Source organism: Wolffia australiana, chromosome 18 (assembly GCF_029677425.1).
Source record: "Wolffia australiana isolate 7733 chromosome 18, ASM2967742v1".
Taxonomy (NCBI): Eukaryota; Viridiplantae; Streptophyta; class Magnoliopsida; order Alismatales; family Araceae; genus Wolffia; species Wolffia australiana.
Genome location: NC_135852.1, coordinates 4,762,180 through 4,782,621, shown reverse-complemented (window position 1 = coordinate 4,782,621; position 20,442 = coordinate 4,762,180). Strand labels below are relative to the sequence as shown.

At 37.1% G+C, this 20,442-nt stretch overlaps 1 protein-coding gene across 3 annotated transcripts; it reads right to left on the bottom strand.

Moving 5' to 3' along the window:
• Positions 1-7,980: 7,980 nt before the first annotated feature.
• Positions 7,981-14,639, bottom strand: LOC144714866 (cinnamyl-alcohol dehydrogenase). Of its 3 annotated transcripts, none has more exons than XM_078589664.1 (8): positions 14,553-14,639; positions 13,843-13,940; positions 13,402-13,515; positions 11,985-12,212; positions 11,072-11,357; positions 10,737-10,887; positions 10,240-10,450; positions 7,981-8,213 (listed from the first exon to the last, which is right to left on the bottom strand). In XM_078589664.1, exons 2-7 carry the CDS (start codon positions 13,926-13,928, stop codon positions 10,245-10,247), a joined length of 1,071 nt encoding a protein of 356 aa, XP_078445790.1. In that variant the 5' UTR covers positions 13,929-13,940; positions 14,553-14,639; the 3' UTR covers positions 7,981-8,213; positions 10,240-10,244. The 3 variants fall into 3 exon arrangements, with proteins under 3 accessions (XP_078445790.1, XP_078445792.1, XP_078445791.1); XM_078589666.1 differs by having other exon boundaries at positions 7,981-8,202; positions 14,553-14,614; XM_078589665.1 differs by lacking the exon at positions 7,981-8,213 and adding an exon at positions 8,220-10,122.
• Between the last annotated feature and the right edge of the window lie 5,803 nt (positions 14,640-20,442).

The window sequence follows — 20,442 nt, the reverse complement described above, 5'->3', positions numbered from 1 at the left end:
ACCTTCCATCCTCCCTTTCCATCCTCTCTCTCCATCCTCTCTCTCTCTTACTCTCTCTCTCCCTCTCTCTCACCTTCCAAAGGCCGCCCAGGCCGCCCCTGCCAGGGCCGTGATAACATGCAAATTAATATACTTAATTACTAAATTATACATTCTATTTATGTGTTTTAATGGTCATATTTGCATGTTATCATGATAAAATACATTAAAATCAGTTAACATGTCGTTTTTCTATTATTTCATATTTTTTATCATTTTTTACATGGAATTTGACATTGTTTCAGTGAAGAAATATTTTTACATGATTTTATTTGCTTGGTTTAAGGTCAGTAAATCATCTCCTGATTTTTCTGAGATTTTCCCATATTTTTATGAATTTTTCTGAATTTTTCTGACCATTATTTAGGCAAGAAATGATTTTAATTTAATTAAATAATATATTGATTATTTATTTTGCATTTTAAATGCATTTAAAATGAATATCCACGTCATTCGCCCGAAATTCGGGCGAATGAAGGGATACATTAATTAAATAAGAAAGGAGAGAAGAGAGGAGAGAGATAGGAAAAGTCAAATAGAGTGATTAAAAGAGAGAGAGAGAGAAAAGCGGAAGAGAGAGGAGAGAGAGTAGAGCGGCTAGAGAGGAGAGAGAAGAAAAGATATTTAATAGGAGGAGAGAGATTTGAAAAGTTAAAAAGCAGCGAAAAAGTGCAGCCGACGCGGACAACGAGGGTGCACGTGTCCCGAAACATGGAAAGCGAGAAAATCAAGCCCATCCAATAGGAAATTCCGATTTTTTAGAGAAAATAAAAGAGATCCAACGGCCCACATTTGATCTCACTAAAATTGCGATATCTTGAGATCTACAACTCCGATTGGGCTGAAATTTTGAGGGCAGGTTCGTCTTTTCCTCCTCTACAATCTGGACTGTTGGATCTTTAAATAGAGGTCAGAAAAAAAGGCGAAATTCACTTTTTGGAGGCTCTCCCCAAGCAATTGGCCAGGAAGGACACAGGAGGCATTCTGTAAGTCGTCAGATCTGGATCTCTTTATCAAATTTGTAAGTTTCTGAATTGTATTTGATCATCTTCTAGAACGATTCGAAAACGCCTTGGCATGGGCGAAATGTACATGCCCTAGATTCATGTTTTGAATGCATCAGCAGTTCTTTTTGCTTTGGATTCAAGATCTAACTTTTGATAATTAATTCTTAATCATTTTAGGACATTTCTGCTTCATTACATTTTTAATTTAGGGTCGAAATTGGGGCTTTCCCCAATTTCTTCACTTTCTCTCTCTAGGTTAATTTGATTTTTTTCTCTCTCTAGATTTCGGTTTTTATTTTTTAATATATAAAAAACCCAAAAATAAAATTTGAACCAAAAATTCATCCAATTTGAACTCCAATTCAAAAATCACTTTCTTGATTATTAATTTCCCAATTTTAATTCTGAAAATTATTATAAATTTTATTAAATTGGGAAATTAATAATTTATATTTTTATGAGCTTAAAATAATAATAATATTCTCATCTGGAATTATCTGACCGAAATCAAAATTAAGTTTTACTTAATTTTGATTATTTTAAGAATATTATTTAATATTAATTGAATTGAATATTGCAAAATTCAAAATTACTTGACTTGATTCATAAAAATTGTTTGAAAATTCTGAATTTTTGCCTCCTTGCGGATCGACCCCTTGCTTGCTCTATATTCTTATTTAGTAATTAAGGGAATTATAAATTTATTGCATAAGTCTAAAAAGCGCAACGACCACGTAATTTTACGTGATTTTTCACCTTATCAGGCCGCCAAGGCCGCCCCAACCAGGGCCGCCCAGGCCGCCCCTGCCACGGCCGCCAAGGCCGCCCCGCAAGACTTCGACACCGGCGGCGCCAGTCGACGCCGTCCGACGCTTTGAGCCACGCGCGCTACGCGCGCTCCCGGTGCGCTGCACGCCCTCCGCGGACTTCGCGCGCACGGGTATTCGCCCACGCCTGATGCTGCGACAACGACGTCTACTCTCTACCAGGGCCATTCAACGACTGGAACGCCCAGAATCTTCCTCGTCTAGTGGGCCGCTCAACGCCCAGATTTGCGTAGTCTCGTCACGATCGGAATTTCCTGCATCCTCTTCACGCACTACGGTGCCAAGGCACACCTGAACTCTTTGGTGTCGAAAGTGTTCTCCGTCTAGTGTTTTCTCGAGAAGTTTCCACCGCCGTCAGAATTAGATTTGGTTTGGATTTCCACTTCGTCTCTCTCTTTCTCGAGTGTTTCTTCGCGACGTGAATTCGGATATTGATTTCGATGCTTAGGCATCGTCGCGGTGAGGGAAGACAGTACTCCCGCCCTCGATAAGGGTCGGAGCTGCACCACCAGATTTTCATCGGTTTTAAAGTCCGAATTCGACCATGTGATTTCTGTGGCTGTTTTATCCCTCTAGTATCTGATCCATCCCTAGTCGTCCACCTACCCGTAGTCTGTCCCGTCAACCCAGTCGTCCATTCCTTCGTCGTCCATTCCTTAGTCGTCCATTCCGTAGCCGTCCATCCCTAGTCGTCCATCTACCCGTAGTCTGTCCCGTCAACCCAGTCGTCCATTTCTTCGTCGTCCATCCCTAGTTGTCAATTCCTTAGTTCGGTATAATACCATTTAGGGATTCGTATGGATCAATTCAGTGAACTCTTTCCTCTAAAGAGCACCCACTATCTATCCTTAGTGTCGCCATACTAATGACTACGGGACCGGCCATACTCATCATATGAATGAGGCTAGATAGTGTTATTCTATCTGGATACTTCGATGTCCTTCTCGCGTATCCTTCGAATTGGAATGTTTAGAACACATGCTTAAAGACCAATGATCTCCGTATTACGATCTCATCATAATTCACCAATTCCGATCATGTATTCATGGACTTCATTATACGCATCACACGTGCACTATAATGAATATGTTCTATTAATGAACATAGAACGAGATGTGGAATGTGTGATTGGCTTGCCGGCCACATATATTTCCATCATAGACTTCAGATACCAATATTGCATTCTAAGGGGTGGATGTGCATAAGATAGACACAGAGTGTAAACTATGTGAGTGTGCTTTGGATACGTTAATTGAAAGGCCCTTACAATGGGCAAAACATGAGCGCTAGTGTCCTCCAAATTTTGACAAAGTTTGAATTGAAATCAAACGTAGGCATCACATTATTATCAATAATAGTTTTGGTTTTTTCATTTTTACCATTCTAAAGTATTTAGGCAGGTGTGTGCAATGACCACCAATAATTCATTAAATAACAGGAAAATGATTATTATTCTAGAAGATGCATTAAAGTCGTTAAACCCTCATTTGACTACAACTAGGCACATCTTATGCATGGCATATGTCATCAAACTTGTAGTCCAATCCATATTGAGTTCACTACTGGTGATGGAGGCACCATCAGAGCAGGTCATTTCGGATGATAACTATAGTTTTGGCGTCAATGACAGTGAATAATTGAACACATATGACGACTTCAATTCATCTATATTGGGCGATGCAATACCTCGGCTGGGGGACATTGTCACTGCAATACATTGTCACTGCAATACACTGCAATACACAACGTGATGAGCGCTAGGTATCATTGTGCAAGCAGTTTGGTCTTGTCCCCTTAGACTGTCCCAGAGAAAAGGTCCCCTTAGACTGTCCGACAAGGTGGAATCCAACATATGAGATGCTTGTCGCGAGTGTCGAGAAGAGGGATGTTCTTGATGTCATGGTTGTGAATGTGTTGAAGAAACCTGTGCTGGTTGATGAAGAGTGGCAGATGATCAAGGATTTTGCACAGATATTGCAGCTCCTTGTGATGGCCACCGCCCTTGCTTGCCAATCAGAGCCACCAATAGGAAATGAACCAATTGTTCTTCTAAGAGTCCAAGGAGACATCTCAATAGTGTTGAGAACAGAATCAGAGATTTAACCTTGGTCATATCATCACGACAACAAACTTTTGTTTACAATGCTTGTCTGGAAATGAAAACCAAGTTTACTAAATATGCAACCGACCTCACTCGCAACCAAGCCTTCACCATTGCTGCACTCATTGATCCATCCATGAAGGTACGGTTAATTGATCGTGACTACCGCGACGAAGTCATAAGTTATGTGCGTAATTTATTAACTACGCATGGGGTTACTAATGATCAAAACATGGTTGATTCAGTTTCTTATGGATGTTTTCATCCTGCATGAACAACTACAGCTTTTTTCAATGAAGCTGTTGCCGAAATGTTGCTAGATAATGATCATACACCCACTGCTGATACAATGAATGAGCTAGATGTCTACATTAGCTCATCTCCTATCAAGGTAGAATCATTACATTGGTGGACGGTCACAGGTGAGCACTCATATCAAGGATTAGCAGTAATTGTGAAGGAGTTCTTTTTTGTTTCGGCAACAAGTGAGCCCTTAGAGAGTTTTTCTCCATCGGTCCTGCCGTCATAAACTACAAGCGATCAAAGTTGACAGTGGAGAGCATTGAGCTAGTCATGACATTGAAGTGTTGGTGGCAAGGGAATGACAATATCAACAATGATAGCAACAGATGATAAAGATAGAAACAATAATCCAAGGGTTGATTAGCATGTTGAACTTTTTTAATAATGTTTGTATACTGTTGAGCAACATTCCTCAACAATTTGACTTTATTTTCCTAAACATTTCTCCATTCATTTATATTGTCCCCAAATGTTTTCCTCATTAATATTTTATAGAATGCCCTAAGTTTGAACGACATTTTAACTATTGCCTAGTTATTGGTGGAATCAAAGAATTATAAATCTTATTTTTTAATAATGTTTTTTTATTAATACTAGGATCCCACGTACCACCTAATGTTCTTAATATATTGAACCTAATGCCCTAAGTTTGAATTATATTATACAAATTATCTTATAATTAATAAGTAGTTATGAAATTAATTTCATAATGATTAAATGAATTTCACAACAATGATTAATTTATGGATGTGTGTATGCATTATAATATGAATTTCACCACAATGATTAATTTATTGATATGTGTATGTATTATGATATGAATTTCACAGCAATGATTAATTTATGGATATGTGTATGTATTATAATATGAATTTCACAGCATATTATAAATGTATACTTTAACAAATTTTAAATATCACAATAATGGGACTGTGTGAATTCGTGTGGTGTATGATGTAAAACTTTTCACAAATTTGCACCGTTCATCAAACTACATATACTGTGCAACCAAAAATTTTGCAAAACGGCCGAAAAAATCGCAGCGGACTGCATGAGCTTCTCTAATAGGGAGGAAGGTTCTTACTTGAGCGGAGAGAGTTGCAACATGCGCACTAGCTTTGTTCTAGTAGCATGTCAAATTGTCATCAAACTTATTTTTCCTCTCGTGCTGCTCCCTATCTTGAAGCTCTATTAGCTAGGGTTTTTTGCCAAAACAGCTTAATATATGTTAAATGTGATAGGGCCTTAAAAGTCCACAGAGAGTGAAAAGGGTGGGTCCCAAGTCACTTAAAAAAATGGGTCTCTTATAACATGTAGCCTGTTAGTACATAAATAAAAAATAAAACATAAAAAAAATAATGTCGAACAAATTCCTTCATCACTATTCACTTTGAAAACTATGAAATTTTAAGTCTGAAATAGTTTTTTTTAAGCCTAACCAAATCAATAAATCAAATGATGACCAAATGAATTCAAATGTGCGAAGGTCATATTTGAAGTAAATAAAATTTAAATATTGAAAATTAATATTTTGGATCATACTGGACCTAAGAGAAGGGGTAAAAATTAAAATGTATAAAAATTTAAAATATATTAACATAAATTAAGGTAAACTCTTATGCTATATCTTCGCATCACTCCTTACTTGAATCACTAGCAGAAACACTCAAATTATTAGCTCAGGACGATAATGAAGAATTTGTAAGCCCTAAAATCATATCAAATATAGACAACCATTTCTTGATGTCAGTTATAATGAAAACAATTAGTGTTTTTACTAAATTAATGATAATTATAAACTTAGGTCTACAAGGCCTATAGTTAGTAGAGAATGTAATTTAGGGTGGCCCACATGCAAATTGAGTTATTTGAAATTAAATCAGGGATTTACATGAATGAAGTGAGGTCAGATGATTTACATATAGAGAGAGTATTTAGGTGTAGAAACAGACTATAATAAGATTAGGAGAAACCTAATTATTGAAATGATAATATAGATGAATTTATAATAAATTATATAAAATTGGGACTTTGAGAATGATGTTGTATAATTTGATGTTTTTTTCCATATACTATAGAAACATGAGACCTTTTTTCCGCCATGTGTTTCAGAAAGCATCACCCAAGGGAAGAATGTATATTTTGGTTTATATTTTGATGGCTATAAACTATAAAATTAGGTTATTAAATAAATTAACTTTATAAAAAATGAATGGAAGTGGTGCAGATTTAGTGAGAAGGTTCATTTTAACTCAAACTCCTCCCAAATATCTCCTTCCAGATTAATATATTAATGATTTAACTACTCAACACTGTACTCTCTCAAGAACAACAAAAAAATTCATGAAATATTTGTTTAAGATCAAGTGATGAGAGAAGTTCTTAAAAGAACACCGGCATATATCTAAAATTTTGTGAAACCAGTTTCTCTATATTTGTCTCTGTAGATACCTGTAGCCTTTTTGTCATTTCACGGGTCCCCTTATGTTTGGAGCCCAGCTAGCTTTACAACCATCATTTTTTCACGATGCATCCATCAACTAATTTCGTTCAATGTCCAGCATGAACCAACATAAAGGTGACTACAGAGACTTCCCGTAAATCTATGACAAAATTGCAAAAGAATATGGTGATTGGGTTCACAACCAGTTAATTCCAGTTCTCCACTTTTTACCCCATTAACTCATAGTAGAATTCAATTTTCCTAACTCCTACTTTCTAAGATACCTTACAATTAATTATAAATAAAATAATGTTTGGCTTTTAAACCAATAAAACATTAGGCAGAAAACCGAATGAAAAAATAGAAGCAAGTATTTTAGACAATTATTAGCCACAGGAAGATATCTAGATGTATGATAATATATATGAAACATAATGATTAAATATGCTAATCAGGGTATATTTAGGACCTTTAAATTCTATCAGTAACCTCAGCACTGATGACATCAATTCGTTTGTAGCACCATAAGCTGAATTTCTGGTTGATGATTCAAAAATATTTGATACTGGTAATATCAATTGGATGATTTGTTTACAAATGTTTATATAAAATATTTTTTGGTCTTTGGGATAAATCTAACCTTTTGGGCTCCGAATTTTACTTTAACGCTGGTTTAGAAAGAAATTTTGAAACTCAATACTGATTAGGATTGAATTGGATTAAAGGTTAAGTTTTAAGTTCATTTTTATTGACTTTCCTCATGACTAACATCTTTTAGAACCTTAGGGGGTAGAGATGCAGAATCAAGTAAGATCAGGATTATATCCTTATGTGTCATATTTTCTAGATTTTGCTTAAAATGATTACCAAGAATGAAAAATATGTTGGGTAGTATTTAGAAAAAGATGGATATAGTTGATGATGGATAATGAACATCCACCAACTTCAAAGTTCAATCCATCTTGGGTACGGCACATTTAGTTCTATTGAATCTGCATGTAGTTTTCCCTATCTTCTCAAGGAAACATAAATTCATCCAATTTGTCTCTTCTTTTCTTGAGTTTTAAACTGTAAAATAATGTTTAACCAATCCCTTGAATAACTTCATTTTAACCATTGATTCCTACACTTTATTTGCTATCATTTAGGGACAAAGTGATGATTACTACCATAAGAAAAAACAATTGTATCATGTCTACATGTACTGTACTTTATCAGAAAGTTTTAAATAGAAAAATATTACAATCTCGATCATGGATAGAATATAAAACTCGATCCATAACTCTCATAAGTTCATTAAGGATAGGTTCTCAGTGAACTTTTTCCTCTCTAAAACAACAAATCTGTTTGGAAAGCATAAATTGATACATGACAAGTTTGCATATTTATTCTAGTGAATTCATGCCGCTTAGAACAGCCTTGGAATATTCCACCAGCATCACTCAAATTTATGGAGCCTAAAAGACTTCCGCCTCTTCAATTCTGCATGGCCACTGAAGAAAGTCAAATTTTTATTTTCCCTCCTTTTTCATGACATAGGAGATGAAATCATATCTTTCTTATCTTCCTTCTCTCTGTTAATGTTGTCAATGAATAAAAGACAACACTACCTCAAATTGCTCCCGGACTATAATAGATCAAAATCCAAACTGTCTCATCATCCTCTTTCCCTTTTCAACCTTCAAAATCTCCTTATGTTACTTTCTATTCCCAGTAAGTGAAATTGAACATTCATTTTATCATCATCATCTTCCATACAACCAAACATAATATAAAGTCAACCTTGTCCTCACACTTTTACTCTTTGTCTAGAAAAGCCAGCATTTTCCTGCATCATCCCCCTTCCTTTCCAGCATCAATGAGAGAATGCCAATATTTTCTTCTCTTCTTCCTCGCTACCGACAACAAGAAAAATCAATCGTTCGTTCATCCTCATCATCCTTATCATATTAACATGACAAAACCATGATTCTCTTAATCCTCTGATACAGTCAATCTTTCTACATCTTTCTCTTCTTTGTTAGAAAATTTCAGCCTCGTCTTCTGCCCTTCACCGATGAGAGAAATCCCAACCTCTTCATCCTCTGCGTTGCTTCCACCAACACAAAAAACCAACAGTTTTCTCGCCTTTATCTTCTTTCTAATAGAAAGTCAGTATTTCTTCATCCACCACTCCTTATCAACCACCAATAGCAGATATTTTAACCTTTCTTCAGTTCTCTTTTTTGCAATATAAACTCCTTTTTCATCCTCCTTTTTCTCTCTGCCACTTTTGGGGGAAACTTAACATTCCCTTTAGCCTTATCTTCTTTCCAACATACAGTAAACCTCTTCTTCGTCATTCTCCTTTCCCTGTCTGCCACCATTTTCAGGAAGTTAACATTTTCTTAATCCTCTTCTTCTTTCTAATAAACCTCAACTTGGTATTTTATCATCTTCCTCAATTTTGTCACTGAAGTAATGACAACTTTTTCTTCATCTTCCTCCTTCATAGCAACTACCAAGGAGAACATGTCAAACTTTTATTCGTCCCTCCTCTTCCTAGCCAGCATCAATGAGAGTATGTCAACATTTTATTCATCTTCTTCCAAGACAGAAACGGGAGATCCTTCCTGTTCCTCATTCTTCTCTCGTTTGTCAGAAAGTGTCAACCTTTTTCTGGATTTTCCTCGTCTTCGATCCCCCCAATTAGATAGAAGACAACCGAAACAATTTCTCTATTCATCCCCCTCTTCCTCAGCACCACCAATCGAAGAACAGCGATTTTCTTTTCTTCTCATCTTCACCCTGTGAGGAAACCAAATATTATAGTCGCCTTGTTCGTCACCAACATTTGTGTGAAACGCCAACATTTTCTTCATACTTTTCTTCTGTATGAGAAAGTCAATCTTCATCTTCCTGATCCTTGCATCCCCCACAAGTGAAAGATAATCTTGGCCTTCTAGATGCCATCCTCTACATTGATGAGGTTGATGAGTAAAACTCAATATACTTCCATCTTCCTCTTCCTCATTACACCCAATGAAACTACACCATCTCCTTCGTTGCCATATAGGAAAAAAATCATATGATATTCATCCTCTTCCTCAGTGCCACATATCAAAATTCAATTGTTTCTTCTTGTTTATTTTGGTTGAAGAAATCATTTTTTGTGCATTTTCCTCGTCGTCACCGCCACAAAGGAGAGAACTTCAACCTTTTCACATCCCTCTCTTCCTTGGCATCACTAGTAGGAGACAGTCAAGTTTTTCTTCATCTGTTTATTTCATTGCAAGGCCAATGAGAGGAAGAAAGTTATTTCTTCATCCTCCTCTTATCATCAGCAATGAAACAAAATCAACCATTTTACTCATCCTTCTCTTCCTTTTTCACCTTCGTCTTCAGATCTCTGCTGGCTGCTAACTGCTCAAGAATTACAGTCTAATCTTCATCAATACACCCATCATCTACCAACAAATTCTGTATAAGGGAAAAAAATAAATATACGAGGGAGTATTTGGCTTAGTTTACTTTTCTCACCTTCGTCAAGGGCTCTTCTTCATGGTGTTCTCAATATCGATCACAAAGCGATACCTGACATCCTTGTTAACGACCCGCTCGAGGGCCTCATTGATGCTCTCAATCCCAATCATTTCCACGTTGGGGTAGATCTTGTGAGCAGCGCAAAATTCAATCATCTCCTTGGTCAATGCCACTCCCCCCGTCAGACTCCCTGCCAAGGTCTTTCCTCCTGAGGCAGCGCCAATCTTAAATTAATGGTGTTTTCTAAAATGGCGATGTGAAGTCATAAGAGAGAATATTTATGAGCTTGCGAACATATATTGACATGGATACGGAAAGAGGGAGATGAGGAGAGAGAGCATAGGTATGAGAATATATCTAGGCTGGTTTAGAGCGAGAATAGGACGGAGATCATAGATTTGAGTGGATGTGTAGCAATATTGGATAAATACCAAAATTGAGCCTAATGTGGAGACTGAGTTCAAGAGAGAACATAGATGAGAGTGGACGAGTACCGAGATTGAGACTGATGGGTCTCATTTTTATCTCACTTGGGAAGCCGACAAGTACAAAGACCCCATGAACCTTAAGAAGAGCCATGTAGGGGTCAAAAGGATGGTCCCCAGAGGCTGTGTCAATTATGAAGTCCAGCGAATTGGCCAAAGCCTGGAACAACACAGGATTGAGAAAACACAGTCATTTTCTTACAATAACAAAACACAGGATTGAGAAACACAGTCATTTTCAAACCGCCTTACCTCTTCAGTATCTCTCACTCAGAGCCCTTATTATTTTCTTTCTCCCCCCCTCAAAAAAAAAACATGCCCAGGTTCTCTTTCCAGAATCTTACCTTCATCTGATTTGCATCGGAGGACACCACAAACCCATCAGCTCCGAGGAGATTCAGAGCCTCGTCTTTCTTAGAGAGAGAAGTGCTGAGGACTGTCACCTTCAAGCCAAAAGCTTTCCCGAATTTGACGGCGAGATGGCCAAGCCCCCCCAGCCCAATGACTCCCAGAGATTTCCCTGGCTGATTCATCTTGTGGCGGATCATTGGATTGTACACTGTGATCCCAGCACACAACAGAGGAGCGGCTAAGGCTGCTGGATATCCTTCTGGTATGCGGTGGCAGTACCTGTAGTTTTAGAAGCAGATATAGAAACACGGAGTCAATAGAAAACAAACTCAACACAATTTTACGTCAATAAAGAAATCATCAAAATACTTTTCTTATCAAAGTAGTAATGAAAAAGCTAATGGATTTGGGGCAGGACACGTGGAGAAGAGTACTATTTTTAATGAAGTTTAATAGATGTGGAGTGAATTGATTCAGTCTAAGCTCATTGCAGGTGTAGGTTTGGAGCACCAAATAATATTATGATCCCAGTTTGAAATGTTGTTCAAATAAAGATTATCAGGCACAAATAAATGAATAATGGTGTCAAAAAGGTTAAAATAATAGACAGAACAAAAGAGAAGAAAATGACAGAATAAATGCAATTCACGAACGTGAGAATGCAAAAGTAAATTGAAATAAATAAAATTTTCAAAGCATAAATGATTAACTAAAAATACCCAATTTTGGAACATTGAACAAATCGCATACTTTACTAAAGAAAAAATTATACACCAACAATATTTTTGATTAAATATACAGATGAATTAAGATTTTATTTTTCAAATTATGCACAAAACATAGGATGTTCCGACCTATACGGATTGTAATAAATAAATAAAATTGAGAAATTTAAAATACACGTGCCTCTCATGGACAACGATATGGCTTGAGTATCCTCCCTTTGTGATCGAGCCATCTTCATCAACTTCATTAAACGTATGAACAACCTTTGAGCAATGAATTTCAACCCCCTCATCGCAGTACTCGCACTGTCTACATGAATTAACGATCGTTCCAACACCAACAATGTCATTCACCTTGAAAGTATTGACGTTGGCTCCAATTGCGCTTACCACACCAACAATCTCATGCCTGGAGAATCAAATCTGCGAATTTTTATTTATTTCTGATAATAATTCATAAAGATGAATATATGAGAATATTCTAGTAGATTGAACTACATAAAATGACACATTGATGAAAAAATAACAGCCGTCAGGTGACGAGCAACATCAATGTCACTGATAAACGATAACCTTTTCTGAAAAATGAAAGATAAATTAAGGCAGAGAACCATTTTATTAGTAGCTTTAAAAATGGATCACGTAAATTCAGACAAAAGAACGTTGACAGAAAAATATTTACCAGGTGATTAACAAGGAGGGTGAAAGTATGAATTAAGAGAATCCACAAATAATCATGCCATGTACAGTCTCAAATGAAGTTATCTGGCACTCTAGCAGTAAAAACTTATCCCACAACCTTATCATAGGAGATCGATTGATATGTTCGTAACGCAATAGGAGCTATTTAGAAATCCATTGCCTCCCAATTGATCGACAAAAAAACATGAAGAAATAGATTCAAGGATGAAAAAGTCATCGACCACAAAAAATACTCTTTGAAATTTCTCTGAAGTACGCCACAGGGATAAATAACAAAATTATGATCTTTAAATCTGCCCCGAAGTGTCAAATATGATATAATAAGGCCGATTCAGAAATTAAAACTGAGATGTGACAATATGTAGTTTTCTGAAGGATGATCTTTAAATTATGATCGTGACAACTATAGACCAAAAGATGTAATCGATTTAAAATGTAATTACAAGATGGTCACAACATTGCCTTTACTCGTCATCAATAAGATGAGTTGAAAATTTTATATAAAATCTTGTAAATATAAGAGCGTGATCTTCCACAATCCACTTAAAAAAAGAAAGATCGATACATTTCATGGAAGAAGATAACTAATCCATAATTTCTATTTCTTATCTCATTTTTACATTGTCCAGCAGACCCCGCTTTGCTGTTTCCATAGCTTCCTAGTAAGTAGGATGGCTAATTAATCATTATCAATATAAAACTAAATGAATCAGAAACATCAAAAACGTAATTAAATTATAGTAGGTGGATTAGATAAATTTCACCGCATGGAAAAATATATTCGTCAAAGATGGATCGCATAAAGAGTTCTAAGTATTAAAAATTCTAATTTACAGATTTCTGATGGTACTTTATGATATTTTAAGACTTTTGTTGAAAAGGTAGAATGGATATACCCAGGTACAACAGGATATATCGAATTCCTAATTATATTTCTCGTCCAGGCCACGTCAGCATAGCAAACCCCGCAGTGAGTAATCTTTATCGACACATCATCTGGTCTCAGCACCCTGAAACACAAAAAAAAAATATGGAACTTTCTAAAAAGATCATGAAAAGTGCCTCGTTAAAATTATTAATGTCTGAGAGCAACTGAATAAGATTCTTATCAAACAATTGACGGAAATAAAGATAATGGCTCGCATGTGTTGGCCAAATGATACCATTAAAATTCTTATAAAATATTTAAAAAGACGTCAGAATAACATCAAATATCTTAGGTTCGGAAAATTAAGATAAATTCACACGCCGAAAGAAAAATCAAGTAGACAGAAGTCTCTCTCAAGTAAAATTGAAGGGGTGACTGTTGTAAGTTGTAACATTGTAGGCAAGCCTACCGTCGAGTAAAGCTGTACGGGGAAAGAATTCCAGAATCATCTCTTGCAGCCCATCCGAAACAATCCTCAACATTTGGGCCACCCATCGTTCGTCTTACCTGTTACCACAAACCAGACGTAAAAAAACTAAACTAAGCAGATATCAAAGTAATTTATAGTAATCAAACAAAATGAAATAGAAGGATATCAGCTCTTATCACTGAAAAAAAAAACTCGCAAACAATCAATAGCAGAAGGGCTTCCACTAGTTATTTTTCAGGGTTAGGCAAGACAGAAGAGATGGCAATGTGGTCATACCACAGGTAAAAAAAAAGAATCAAGCGATAACAGCAAAATTCCAAAAATACAAAAAATTCAAATTCCAAATGAAACATATCGTCGGAAGAGATCCTAATCCAGATATATCATCTTCAACAGCGGACGAAAGAATCAAGTTAAAATCCCAATCTGCGATGTTCCGGCCTTCCGTAAGTCCGTCAGCATCGCAGTTTTGCAGAAAAAATTTACTAGTTGAACGGACTTGAGATCGAATTTTGAGAAAGCACCCCTATAAACTAAAAGTTGTCCAAAGGAGGAAGAACAGCACCAAAAATCGATGATATCCAGAGGCGAAAAAGCAAAAACCACGTTACGAGTAGTAAAACGCAACCGGGAGACAGATCAACAAGAAAAAGCACCAGAAATCTGAAAAATAACACAAGAATTCTTACAGATGTTGGTGCAAGGCGTCGGATAGAAGAGTTGACCTTGGAAGAAATACGAGTTCGTTTGGCGCCCCCCAAATGAAGTAAATAACGGAACGCAGCAAACCAACCACGTGACGTCTTTTCTGGTGAGAATGTCACGGCCCACGTCCAATAACAGTGGATTGGGCTGCTTTAACGGCCCAAATGTGTGTGTGTGAGAGAGAGAGAAGAGAGAGACGAGAGAAAGAGATGAGAGAGAAATGAGAGCGAGAGATAATCGAGTAAGAGAAAAAAAGAGAGAAAGATAAACAAGAGAGAGAGATAAACGAGTGGGAGAAAAGAGAGAGAGAGAGATAATCGAGTAAGAGAAAAAAGAGAGAGAGATAAACGAGTGGGAGAAAAGAGAGAGAGATAATCGAGTAAGAGAAAAAAGAGAGAGAAAGATAAACAAGAGAGAGAGAGAGAACGAGTGGGAGAAAAGAGAGAGAGAGATAATCGAGTAAGAGAAAAAAGAGAGAGAGATAAACGAGTGGGAGAAAAGAGAGAGAGATAATCGAGTAAGAGAAAAAAGAGAGAGAAAGATAAACAAGACAGAGAGAGAGATAAACGAGTGGGAGAAAAGAGAGAGAGAGAGATAATCGAGTAAGAGAAAAAAGAGAGAGAAAGATAAACAAGACAGAGAGAGAGATAAACGAGTGGGAGAAAAGAGAGAGAGAGATAATCGAGTAAGAGAAAAAAGAGAGAGAAAGATAAAGAAGAGAGAGAGAGAGATAAACGAGTAAGAGAAAAGAGAGAGAGATAATCGAGAAAGAGAAAAAAGAGAGAGAGAGATAAACGAGTGAGAGAAAAGAGAGAGAGATAATCGAGAAAGAGAAAAGACAGAGAGAGAGATAAACGAGTGAGAGAAAAGAGAGATAGAGAGACAAACGAGTCAGAGAAAAGAGAGAGAGAGAGAGAGAGAGACAAACGAGTGAGAGAAAAGAGAGAGAGAGATAAACGAGTGAGAGAAAAAAGAGAGAGATAAACGAGTGAGAGAAAAAAGAGAGAGATAAACGAGTGAGAGAAAAGAGAGAGAGATAAACGAGTGAGAGAGAGAGATAAACGAGTAAGAGAAAAGAGAGAGAGACAGAGAGAGATAAACGAGTAAGAGAAAAGAGAAAAGGGAGAGAGATAAACGAATGAGAGAAGAGAGAGAGAGAGAGAGATAAACGAGCAAGAGAAAAGGGAGAGAGATAAACGAATGAGAGAAAAGAGAGAGAGAGAGAGAGAGAGATAAACGAGCAAGAGAAACGGGATAGAGATAAACGAATGAGAGAAAAGAGAGAGAGAGAGAGAGAGATAAACGAACAAGAGAAAAGAGAGAGAGAGAGAGATAAACGAGCAAGAGAAAAGGGAGAGAGATAAACGAATGAGAGAAAAGAGAGAGAGAGAGATAAACGAGCAAGAGAAAAGAGAGAGAGAGAGATAAACGAGCAAGAGAAAAGGGAGAGAGATAAACGAATGAGAGAAAAGAGAGAGAGAGAGATAAACGAGCAAGAGAAAAGAGAGAGAGAGAAAAGAGAGAGAGAGAGATAAACGAGCAAGAGAAAAGAGAGAGAGAGAAAAGAGAGAGAGAGATAAACGAGCAAGAGAAAAGAGAGAGAGAGAAAAGTGAGAGAGAGATAAACGAGTAAGAGAAAAGAGAGAGAGAGAGAGAGAGAGAGAGAGAGATCAACGAGTAAGAGAAAAGAGAAACGGGATAGAGATAAACGAATGAGAGAAAAGAGAGAGAGAGAGAGAGAGAGATAAAAGAGTAAGAGAAGAGAGAGAGAGAGAGATGAGACAGAGACAGAGAGAGATGGAGAGGGATGATGTCATCATCAACATTCTGTCATCAGTCCTGTTCCATCATTCATCCATGATTAATATCGCAGCAGATGACGGATGACAGATGACGGCAGACATTTTTGGACAAACAGGACTGCACTGAGCAGTGACTAACAGACAGTCTCGTCTCGTCGTAGTCAACCACCATCTTGTCAGAGATAGTTATCATCCTCCCCAACTATAACATTCATAGCCGTCAACGACCTTTGTAGTTGTCATTAACAATCATCAACAGTAGTCATTAACAATAGTCATTGTCCTTCTCATCAATAATGATAGCCACTATGAAGGTTGATAGTTTTCCTCCATGAGATTGACAGTCTTCATCCTCGTCAATGACTGTTGTGGTCTTCATCCCTATTGATGATTAGTCATCATCTTAGTCGTCCACAATTGTAGTCCGCGTCAACATCCTCGTCATCCTCGTCAATAACAGTTAGAGAATTGTGTTTTAAGAACAGTTAGATAGTGTCCGAGTAGCAGTTGTGTAAATTCTGGAGGAATTTTGTAAGATTCAAATTTGTAGGGGAAATTGTTTGTTCAAGTTGTGTAATTTGTTTGTTCAGTAAAAATGATTGTAAGGGAAGTATAAGTACGATGTGATATAGATTTTCTCAGCAATGGCATCTTCGCTGTGGATGGGGCAAATATGGCGCAGTCAGATGAGACAGGCGCTGCATTCAAGAAGAACACCATCAAGCTGGCAAATGCATTTGCCGAGGCAGACATTGTTGAATCTAACTATAGTTGAAGATCCAAAATATCATAATCAAATAATTTTTCTGAATGACGGCAGAACTTGTCGATCAAGGTTACAAAGGATTCATTATCTTCTGTGCTCAAATCCTAACATAGAGAGGCTCATCTTGATGAAATTATGGAAGCTGTGGTTGCGATAGGCACAGAAAGTAATGAAGAATTTACTGGCAAATTAGACGAGGAATCTTTGGGGAAGATGAAGATCTATGGTGAATTATGTTGTGCTTCCTATGGTAAAGTATGCCTCAAAAGAATAGTTTCTGAAGTAATACCTAATATTTGTGATATTTCTGAAGAATTTGCAGGATGACAAGATTTGCTTCTCTGATGATACCTTTCCTGATGGGTATGATGATGAGCAATGTGTAACATTCCCACTCTCACTCTCTCCTCCTCTTTCTCTCCCACTTTTCCTTGGTTTTTCTTTTCTCCTCTCTCTCACATTTTCTTTCTATCTCTCCTCACTAAACCCCTTTCTTTGACTTTTCTCCTTCACTTTTCTCTGTCTTTCTATCCTCTATTTCATCCTCTTAACCGCCCACCAATATTGACTATTCTACTACTCTCTTCCATCACTAATTCTCCTTCTTTATCTCCTCTCAATAACTTCTGAATTTGACTTTTCTCACAACCTTTCTCCCTCAAATTTCTCCCACAATTTTGTTCCATGTAAACCACCAGTCCCATCTCCTCTTTGTACCACTTTATCTTAAATCAACGGTTTTATTTTCTTTGTAACTGCATATTTATTTTCTTTTAAAAGTTCTATGATCATGTTTGAAAGGACACTTTTCTTGAGGTTATTGTGAATTTTATTTATTGAAGAAGTGTGATTTTCCGATGATAACTATTGTGGCATCTCTTATTCAACATTGATCAGCTCATCTTGGGTTTCTCCTCCCTTTCTTCCATACCTTATCTTCTTCACATCCCTTTACATCATTGACCATACTGATGGAAATATATGTGGCCGGAAAGCCAATCACACATTTCATATCTCATTCCATGTTCATTAATACAACATTTTCATTATAGTGCACGTGTGATGCTTATAATGAAATCCCTGAATACATGATCAGACCTAGTGAATTATCATCAAATTGTAATATGGAGATCACTAGTCATTAATCATGTGTCTAAATATTCATATTCAAAGGATACTCAAGAAGGACATAGAAGTATTCATACAGAATTTCATTATCTAGCCTTATTCATATGATGAGTATGGTATGTCCCGTATCCATTAGTGTGGAAACACAAAGGATAGATAATGGGTGTTCTTTAGTGGAAAGAGTTCACCGAATTGATCTGTAAGAATCCTTGAACGGTATTACCAAACTACCAATCAAGTTGATTCACGTCACAATTGTGTAAGTGGTCCTTAGACCTGAGACACCAAAGGCGTCTTATGGACAGACAGTTGTACTTTGAATATGACCTATGTGTCCCTAATCATGAGATTCTAAATGGTATTAGATCAGGTGCATCAAGAAGTTCACGAAGATGATTGAATGATCGAGATGGGATCGTCCACCCTCGGTATAAGAGGTGACAGCTCAAGGAAGACGATGGAATGAAGTCCTTGGCCAAGGCAATGAAATATCAGAGAAGAATTCTTTGATGATTTCTAAACGCATCACTACTAACTCAAATGATCGATTAGGGTTTATAGTTGACCATACCTCAAGTCATCCTAGGAGCATCAAGTGGATGAAGGACTATACATACACGATAATCGATGACAAACATGCTCCATGAGTGAGTTGATACTCCTTTGTATCTTCTAGAGCACGAGTTGTAGCTTGGCACCCCATGGGTAGGAGACTCAACCTATCTGTTGGGTTTAATCAATCTAATATTAATTAATCTATATGATGATATAGTCAAGTAATTTGGAAGACCAATAAAGGTTATTGGGCCACTAGAGTCAGTAACTAGACTGATACATGGGCCTAGAGGGTCACACGCAAATGGATCCATAGTTAAGTTTGAGGGTTTTATGAAAAACACCCACTTAGTATAAATAGGGGATGGCCTTGAACGAAATTCATCCATGTCAAAATTGTTCGGGGGCCTTCTTCTTCTTCTCTCTTCTCATCACATCTCCTCTCCATTCACGACGCAATCAGGACAATGTAATAACGGCGATGGAGGTTGAACAGAACTTGTCAACGTGGAGGAGATTCGACAGGCCGTGGACCGCGTGGAAACTTCTAGAGGTTGTACACATAAATAGCTCCACGTGACTCATTTCAGGATTGAAGGAATCCGGATGTGATCCATGCTGAGATGATTTTTTTATATTTTTAATGATGTCATTATGATTGTGTTATAAGCTTCACTGCAATGAATCTTCAGGTTCATCCAAATCAAGGCCTCCAGAACCCAACGGGCACCCTCGTCTCACCCCCGTAATCTCCATCTCGCCTCTCATTTTCTCCTTCCTTCATACATTCATCCCTTCTCATGCCTTATCCCATCTATTGTGTGAGTTCACTTGCACCACTTCACTTCCTCCCTTCTCACGCTACATGTGAACATCTTCTCTCACCAACAGATTCTTACACTACCATTATATCCATTTCCCATACATTCTCATCCTTTTTTTCATACCTGTCTGTGGAGTTGCACATCAATGTGAATTAGGGTCATTAAACATCATAAAAATCAAGTTATTGGCTCCCTCTCCAAGGTACCTTGTGATGCATTAACTTTGATATAATTTCCAGTTCATGATAATTATTGCTTTTCTCTGAGTTGTTATTGGCTTTTGAATCCCTTTGTGTGAAACGTTGATTGGATACTTTGAATCCTCGAGGTCCATTAAGTTAAGGATATCATAGTTATTCCCTAGTTTGTCCTTGTTAAGTCCTTACTTCATTGAGTTAGTCCCCTTCTATTGGATTAAACCCATTCAAATCACCCTCAATGAATATTTTATTACTATCATTTGATAATAATTTAATAATTTCATTGAAGTCTGCTAGCTTGTCCCACGTCATATGATATGAAAAGGGGTGAGTTCATCATATACCAACGAGATTGCATGGGGAAAATAAAGAATTTATGGGAAGAAATGCAAAGATCTTTCGTCTAGAAAGATGGATAGATGCCACTGGGAACATCAGACTGGAGAGCCCATTTAAATTCACAGCCTTCCAGGTGCAGGAAAGTATTGAAAAACTTTAAATGCCATGACTCTTTCTCTTGCATTTCATCAAATTTGTTGTAGTGTTCTCCCTTGGATGCATGCGGGTCTGAGGATTTTCTTTGAGAAACAATTTTATAA